Source organism: Liolophura sinensis, unplaced genomic scaffold (assembly GCF_032854445.1).
Source record: "Liolophura sinensis isolate JHLJ2023 unplaced genomic scaffold, CUHK_Ljap_v2 scaffold_590, whole genome shotgun sequence".
NCBI classification, from domain to species: domain Eukaryota; kingdom Metazoa; phylum Mollusca; class Polyplacophora; order Chitonida; family Chitonidae; genus Liolophura; species Liolophura sinensis.
Window position 1 is genome coordinate 6,415 of NW_027018526.1, and position 9,579 is coordinate 15,993.

At 35.8% G+C, this 9,579-nt stretch overlaps 1 protein-coding gene across 1 annotated transcript; it reads right to left on the minus strand.

Annotated features, from left to right (window-relative positions):
• Window positions 1-719: 719 nt before the first annotated feature.
• Window positions 720-7,835, minus strand: LOC135481705 (leucine-rich repeat-containing protein 46-like). Its single transcript, XM_064761371.1, has 7 exons — window positions 7,679-7,835; window positions 7,290-7,377; window positions 6,676-6,787; window positions 5,390-5,546; window positions 5,150-5,219; window positions 4,396-4,580; window positions 720-3,843 (listed from the first exon to the last, which is right to left on the minus strand). The coding sequence occupies exons 1-7, from the start codon at window positions 7,722-7,724 to the stop codon at window positions 3,674-3,676; spliced, it is 828 nt and encodes a 275-aa protein (XP_064617441.1). The 5' UTR covers window positions 7,725-7,835; the 3' UTR covers window positions 720-3,673.
• Between the last annotated feature and the right edge of the window lie 1,744 nt (window positions 7,836-9,579).

Consider the following 9,579-nt stretch of genomic DNA (forward strand, 5'->3'; position numbering starts at 1 on the left):
TAAGGATCACGGAAATGCATTGGTACGTAATTTACTTGTGAACAAAGAATAATATGATCACATCTTGTGGTGGAAACTTTCAACAACAGCAAAATAAACTACTAGACTATAGACTATAGTCAATATAAACTACTCTACTTGATATTACTAATGACCAGGGAGATGTGGTATAAAGGAGATAAAATGGTCATTTCCATTATGCTGTTCATTAGCAGGGCGTTTTCAAAGGGGACACCACGATATGGGGGGTAAATGTTTACGGTTTTGCACAGGTGGCTAATCAAGGAGGTGCATCTTTGGTAGCTTTTATTTGATTGGTGTTTTACGCCGTACTCAAGAATATTTCACTTAAGCAACGGTGGTAAGTATTATGGTGAGAGGAACCCGGGGAAACCCAACACAATTTGCAGGTTGCTGACAGACCTCCCCACGTATGACCGGAGAGAAGCCAGCATGAGCTGGATCTTTGGTAACTAACAAGGAATAAGCCGCTGAACCAAACTTGTCATAAAATGTGTGTTGTATGATGCCAGCGGATGGTATGTTTAACCTCCAAGTTAAACATGAACTTCGCCGCTCATGAGGCCAAATTAGAAGTAGACAACCACACCCCATCAATAATATATGACATTTAACTGACTCTCTCAATCCATGTGAACAACGTTGTGTATAGATTATTGGCGAACACAAAAATCAGCAAATCCAAAAGGCATGTATTGGTGGAAACCTTATGAAATCTTAATGCAGAATAGGTCTATGTGATTCTTCCTCAACCACACGTCGTATATATTGATTTATTCGCTTTTCCACATGGTAGTGAAGTTATCTACTACGTGCAGTTCTAGTTTCCCGCTTGGATACATAATGTCGGCAGACGACAGCATACAAGCAAATGGTCCACAGATTTCAAAGTAAAAGCCGAGATAGCAAGAGAAAAAAAAGTTTTCGAACCAAAACATGTCTCCCAACTACCAGCATTTGAATACCTTGAATATAATACTGAGCATGTCACATGATGTAAAAAACCAGTAACCCATCATTCACGTTGATACAGGGAATTAATATTACACCAAGGGATGTTCCTACATAAAATAGAAATAAACAATAACCAAAATACCTTCAAAGGAATATGTGCTTCATATTTAGACACATAATTCAAATGAGCATTAAAACTACTTTCTAAGTTGATAAGTATTAAAAAAGTATTTAAGGTTCAAAATTCGGTTGAGATCGGCCGACTATTTCTGGAGATCGCCGTGGACAAGGTTAATCCTTGTTGAATATGGTCGAATGATGAATAAAACTTCTTATGTACAAGCACACACAAAAAAGAAATACAGGTACAATATTACACATTTGATTTTCATAAGTGTTTATTTTGTCATATAAAGTAACGTTTTGTCATATAAAGTAACGCAAGTGGCAAACGGCCCAAAAAGGTGTATTTAAATGAACAACAAAATAACACATATACATATAGGCATATAAATTACCCACTAAAAGATATGTTTTGATCTTTTATAAACAGGCCTTATTATACATTGGACTTCACCAACTGCCATACAACAACCCTAATTTAGCCATTTAGGAGGAAATGAATTCGATATGTTTATGTAATCATAGCTAAAAATAACTGTCTTGGCCTGGCGATATGTATCTGTGGCACGATGGCAAGGGAAATAACAAGAGGGAATTGTTTACTGTACACTGGTCAAGAGCAAGCAACTTTCGTCTGTGGTCCCATACCCGTAAGTCCTTAATCCATTATACTCCATTTTGGACCTGAAGGTCTACATACAGTACAATTCTGCATGAAATAACATCAAACATAAATAGTTCCAAATATACATACAAATGCAGGAATACATTTGTCATATTTAACAGTCATCGAAATACCTAAATACAATGATAAATGATTTAAATGAAAACAAAGATAACATGTTCACATAAAAATATTATACCTGGGATTATAAAGATAGATGTACTTTCGTCTATGGCCCTACATCCCCACGTTCTTAATCCACTATACTGCATTTGGGACCTGAAGGTCTACATACAGTACAATTCCGCATGAAATAACATTCAACATAAACACTTCTCAATATACATACAAAAGCATGAATACACCTGTCATATTTAACGGTCATAGCAATACCTATAAAATACAATGATAAAAGGAATTAAATGATAACAAAGATAACATATGCACATAAAATGGCATACACACTTAATGTATCTTAAATGAAAAGAAATGCAAGGAATGTGATAAAGGCATGTATTAAGTTTTGTCCAACACCCTGCCATGTTTTGAATGGATTCTCATATAAGGATTATCTGAATCTCCAAACTGTTTTTCACTAAAAAATAATCTTAGGCCAAAATTTTGAGATCTGTGACAATACTTGACAATTATGATGAAAAATGGTGTCTATGACTCATGTCAAAGGAAAGAAACCATAAAAATGATGTAGACACTGGTAGAAAGACCATTAAAACCTGTATCTGAAAATACTGTTCCTTATATTTCTATTTTTTTCACCAAATTGAGTTTGTGGGTTTAATGGACCATATTGATAACGTATGTATCAGTGACGTCACACAACTTTTTCTACACCTACATTCAGGTCTGAAGAAAATTCTTTTGAAGTTCATTCAAGTAATGTGTGCAGTGCTTGTGCCCAAAAAAAGAAAATATGAAAGCAAATTTTTGCAAAAAAGAAAAATAGACACTTGTTTTAGGGCCACACCAAGTTTGTGTGACTCACTAGCGACATTATTACAAGCCCACTTTACAATCCAAATGTGTCACAGATTTACCCAATATGAAGAATACGATAGCATGAACAGTATCAGGAATGAGTTATAGCTTGAACTAACATTAACAGTTCATGACATGCATAGACTCAATAAAAATCCTCAACGCGAAGATACTTCAAGATACATGTAGTATCACAGCTGTTATCAAAACAGGATACATATTCTAATTACAAGTTGTGTATTAAAGCATTTCTGGTCAGAATTTATCCCCTATATGTACATCACATAAAAATTGCTACATGTACACATATAAATAAAATAGCGAGTTACTGAGTTAGCACCTGTACTGGTGTAGATTGTATACACCTTATATGTAAGAATGGGATTGACCTAAATTGAAACACATCAAAGCAGACTGCTAAGCCACCAAATGATACCCTAAGCTGGCTTTACATATTTAGGATTCTTACCTTCATACTGGACAGCTGACCAAAGTTTCCAGGTGGGAATTCTGACAAAATGGTACCTCATTACCTTATCATGTTTGGGGTTCACCATTGCTTTCGAATTATTTCAACTATTCAACTAACTTGACATGGGATTGAACCTAAGCCCTAGTCTATAACACAATGGCTCTAAACCACCAAGGTTAATTTCATTTCATTTCACATGAGCAAAAAAGGGGCTGATTTCACAAAACTCTGTAAAGCAATTTTTTACACCTTTTCTCAAGAAATATGACATAAGATTTTGTGAAAGTCGTCCCTGCCTCTGTTATTAGGTAAAGGATAAGAACACAGATAAAATCAGGTAAATCTCAGCATAGATCCTTAAGAAGTTCACATGAGGAGGATTGAGAGCCTGAAATGGAATGGATTGGTGCACTAGATGTGGAAGGAAGGCTCTTACACAGCCTTTATATCTCCCCTGACCCCTGACCCTCACTCCTGGCACTGACTGGTGGAAGACGAAACTTTATTCTCATGTTCATCATGTCCTCTGAACGCTGTTTGTGTAAAGTCAGTGACTCCTCTAGCCTCTGTTGAGAGCGTGTCAGCATCTCATTAGCCATAAACTTCACAGAACCTGCGAAATGAGAGAGGAACAAAATAAAGATGGAAAAGGTGGAAGGGAAACAGCTTTGTCAATACACATGCATGTCCAAAGAACATTTTTGTGCCAATAAAAAGCTTTATCATTTTGTGCAGAGCCACATGTATATGTACTTCAAAAAACATGATACAAGGTTTCTTGTGCATGTTGGCATTATTTCTTTCATTCTTCTCATTGAGGGCTTTAGATGACGGTATGCCTGCAAAAATCCTAGCACAGGATAACATTTCTTAATTTTTACAATATTAAAAACATCAAAATATATTTAACTAAAATATATATAAACTGGAGTGGATATTTCTTTCTTGGTTTTAATTGCTCTTTTATGCCTTCTGAAAGATACTACATGAATGAATTCAAGATTTTAAGGGTTCAAAACACCACATCATTTGTCATGAGATTTTGGTATCCAGAAAAAAGACACAACAGATCAATTCATTTACCCAGTTTGTTCTTAAGCATTTAAAAAATGTGAAGTCCACAGCAAAATCTTGGGAAATCACATTATCCCAGACACATATTAACCTGGCTCGTTATCTCTCCCATGAGAGTTGGTAGGCACTGTGTTTGTTGCTGGCCCCACATCACTGTCCTCTGAGCCCTCTTCCTCCTCACTGGAAACACAATATCCCGCCTCTAAGCGTTCCTCTCTGGACACATCTTCCCCATTCAGCTGCCGCAAACATGGCAGCTCCTGAATAATGCTGCCCCTGGAAAGCAAGTTCAGATGAAGCAATGCAAAATGTTAGTTGTAATGGGGTAATTTTTTTTTTTTTTTTTCAATTTTAAAGACACTTTAAAATAATTCTGTATGGAGGGTATTTAAAACGAGTTAATAAATGTATTTGCGTTATAATTTTGTCTTTTCAGCTAACATATATGTTCAACCTGGATATTGATATTTTTCATATATTCATAAATATTATCACAATTCAGATTAAATACATATGTCTGGATATAAACAACAAATTTATATCAACATTTATTTATTATTCATGCACGACACATGGTAATGATATATACCAAGAGATTGTTCCAAGTACCCACCACACAAAAATATTTTCCGATACCTCTTTCTCCTGAAAGAAAAAATTGAAAAAAAAAAACACTAAAGACCATGTTTGCAAATTAGTTTTCATGCTCTTTCATCTGATTTTGGTATGACTTTTTGTTTGTTTTTTCTCCTTTAAGGAGATCACTGCAAAAAGGTGATGTTACATGTACACATCTGGACAACTGAAAGAGTGTTTAGGCAAGAACAGCCCATATGGTAACGTACCTGTGATCTGGTAAATTTGTGCATGGATTATTACTCAAGTTGAGGATGACCAAACTCTGTGGAAATTCATCTGAGAATGAAAGCAATAATGATAAAATATTTGAAAACCATACTCTTAGGCAAAGTGAAACTGAGAAGGGACAATGATAATACCATGTTACCAGGAACACAATATAACATGCTAAGATGTTTGACTGGTCTGTTATAAAGGATTGATGGATACAAATGAGTTGTGCTCACCAACATCAAAGTCCTCTATCTGATTGTCAGATAAGTCTAGCAGGGCTAGTTTGGAGAAACCTGTCAAATTTTCAAGCTTCTTAATCTTGTTCCCAGCCAATGTCAGGAACACCAAGTTTGTCAGGCAGCTCAAGTTCTCAATCTTCTTGATGCAGTTCTGCAATATTACAGATAACATTAATAAATTAACAAATTCATGCTCATCTCTCCTTAAATTTGTAATAAAAACACTTATCTTAAATTACAACTGCTAATGTTGTTCATGTAGCATTAAACCTATTATTACATAAAATTTCAAGCCTTCTTCATATCCACCATTTCCAAAACACATATAAAACCCTCACATTCTAATAGATGAACACAGCACTGTGTCGCATAGACCAGAACTGCATATGTTAAAGTATTGCTGTATAAAATGGAAATTCAATTTCAGAACATCACCATTCATACAGTAACACTTACATGTGTATAAATTATTCCTGTACAGTATCTTTAAATTACAGTTTCTAGGTACACCAGCTCTGTAGGGTTGTGATTACATATAATATCATAGCACTGTCTTGTTCCATAAGCTTACCTTGGACACCTCTGTACTTCCCTTGCTGGCTTTAACATAATATTTCTGAGCACCAAATAATTTGTCTGTCCGTAATCATAGTCGTCTCAGCTAACAATTCCAGGTAGGTGTTCCCAGGCATAATCACTAATAAATCTACGCAAGCATGAAACTAGTGGAAACTGGATAAATTCTAACTGCCATGTTTGAATGCATACTCCTCACAGGCCATACTTACTGTCACTTACAATTAGTATATTTTGTACATCTTGTTTAATCTATTCTTCTATTGTTCCAGAGTTTGACAAATTTTTTTTATTCATCAGTGTTAATTATGGGTTCTTTCTATGTCATTACTGGTGAGACTTATCCTAAACAATTATCCAGTAGGTGTGTCAAAAGGTCTAACTTGCCTAATAATGGCAGTGATAACTGTATACATGATTCACTTCACTGTGAGGAGAATGCGTTTCAAATATAGGAGTTGGAGTTAGAATTTGTCCAGTTTTCACAAGTTACATGCTTGTGTCAATTTATTAGTGATGACACATGGGAGCACCTACTTGGAACTGATAGCTGTGCCTAGCAGTAGTATATTAAAGCCAGCAAGGAAGGTATAGAGGTGTTCAAGGTAAGCTTATGGAACAAGACATGGTTGTAATAGCACACGTAATCACAGCCCTACAGAGCCATAGGTATAACTATATGAATCCTTGAGGAGAATATTCACCTTCTGTAGATAGACATTAGTCACACTGGATCCAAACAATTCTAAGTTGTCAATCTGTCTAATATTCTCTCGGTCTAATCGAACATGAGTTATCTTGTTCAGAGCGGAAATTCTGAAACAGACATGGTAAATCTTATTTCTTAAACTGTTTGTGGAACACAATCAACACTTGCATTATGAAATACTTCTGCAAGAAGTATGACCATCTGGTATATGTATACCTACTCGGCCCACGTGCTGCTTTCGTATACATATATGTATATATATGTATAAATTGATAAATATATAAACTCAGTAAACAACAAATAACATGAAGTTGGCAGAATGATAAACAAACAAAACAAAAAAAAACAAAAAAAACAACCATATCACAACTTAGACTGCTCTTCTTATACTGTTTAATGACATTAACCAAATGGGGGCAATTCTAAGCAACCAGCATGAATTCAAAAGTAGCAGAGTAGTCATAGAACTTGACAAGAATGGTACAAAACAACCAGCACAACCACAAGTCGTGAGTGTTTAAATGTACCGTACCCTACATGTACATGGAGATTTCACATTTTTAAACATTTTATATAAATGAACGATATTTCGGGCTCATGTGAACTTACATTTCCTCATAATCCCAGGATGAGGCTTCCGGTGGTAGGTGCCTTTCCACTATCATTTGGAGAGACAAGCGACAAGTTGTCTTCTTATCTGAAGTGATAGACAATTACGAAATTCACGTTATGAACAAAAACACACATATTTACCTGTGGTTTACATTGCGCCTATAGCCTATATATATATATATATATATATATATATATATATATATATATATATATATATATAGCTGTGGTACAACACTTGTGTACCTCATTAACAGGCATAACCCGTAAATTTTACTAGCCCTAATTGTCTTTTTAACGCCAGATGCAACTCGAAGGTATTCATAAACGTATTTTTACTTTTGTTTTTTTTTTATTCACGGTAGCCTGTCAGTGTCTTGTATTACCAAAGAAACTGTCGTCCTCCAAACCGCTGTTATGTTCATCCCCCATTGCTTTACCGTGCGGCACCCTTTTGACCCCTTGTCAAATCATTTCGGATGGCTTCTACCACATGAACAGCAGCATTTTCGTTATTTCGCCTAGTTGTCAAGCAAAGCGACATGAGAGTTTTCCAGGCTAGGAGAGCGTCTTGGAAGGGCGGTAACTCTCAATGCATTCTTTCTATCCGTTATCTTTTGTTCTAACATACATGTATCCAAAAATTTCAACAATGAAAACAATGGTGAGCGAAGTGTGCTCAAATTGACAATGTGTGCCTTCAGTTTCAAACATTTCAGTAATTTTTTGACTGAAGCGTACTATAAGATTATCTACATGTGACTTTTGTCAAGACTTCCTCTACAGTCCAATGTACGTTGATAGCATTCACGGAAACTGAAAAAAGTAGAAAATTGATGCAAATGATTTTACAAAATCGTGGGCTCTGATATTTTTCTGCTAAACACCTGCATTTTAGGTTTGTGTCCTTGTTTGTTGTTCTTGACAGGCGTGAAAATGAGTGCCGGTACTAGTGTCTTACATGTTCTACCTCCATTTTTATGACATGTTAGATGTCAACCGCAAGAGTAAACAAATATTATACGGAAGCAAATATACGCCACTACAGTTCCTGTTTTAAAATATATACCGTTACAATGTAGTTATTTTGTTGTGGGCATGTTTTTTGCCTGCTAGCTACAGGATAGGTGGAAAAGAGCATCCCCAGAAGAAAGTCAAATTTCTTCCATATCTGTGCAGCTATTTTGATTTTGATTCTTAACTTCAAACTTTTCCTCATTTCTTTGGCAATCTATATGGGATTCGAATACTATTTAGCCAGTGGTAGTATGCCTACAGGGCCCTTAGTAAATTAAGTTAGTAGGCATATAGCACGTCCACGCGGTAAATGTCATGGCAGCTTTCGGGTTTGTAAAAATCCATAAATTGAAGATAACACTCGCATATCAACAGCTTACTAGCAATGTTGTCCGGCGAAAAGGATCAAAGCCAAAGAACACAACTCAACGTGGACAAAATAGACAGTACCAAAATGTAACACCTAGTCACATTTGTTGGTTTTTGTACGGTATTTGAAGTTGAAATACATGTGTTCACACATTCGTTTTTGAGTTTTAAGGCCCACAAAACAGCCATTACTTAAAGTATTTTATACATGTATGAATGTTACCACAATAGAGAAAATTACATTACAGTGCCCACAGTATAAACGCGCCGGCGTTTCGGTTCCGTCATCTGTGTAGGCCTACCTGTTCATTACAACCAGTGAGGTGTCCCAGATTTCTTTACCCATCACTAAAACGGGAAGATGATTTTTAAGAAAGTACCAGTAGTTACTAAGGCCCCCCAACCAAGTTATATGCAGTGAATCGCCTTGAACGAATTCCTTTCCAGTTGCTATGGTAACACAAAAAATTTAAATCGTACTACCCAAACCAGGACTGTAGTAGGTATAACTGTATCTATCACTACTATAGTGACCTTGTTAAATGCACGATTCTTAAACTAGAACAGCGCTTTCATCGTCAGTATGGCTGTTGTACAGTAGGCCTAGGCTGAGTTTTAGGGCTATGACGAAATCCCTAGCGGCACAAGTAAAACTTGCCTAGGCCTAAATACATAATCCTAACAGCCGTTGTATTTATCATTACAAAATGAAAAATTCATTTGGTGTTAAACGCCAGTAAAACATTGGTAAATGATTATTTGGGTGCTAGTAAGCTTCAAATATGCATGACTAAAGTCACTGGGAACAAACTTTAAGTTTATAAGAACTCGTGCACATTTGTAATTTAATACTAGTCTCCTCCAAGTGCATAATGCATGTTTATAACTTCAGTCAGACTCA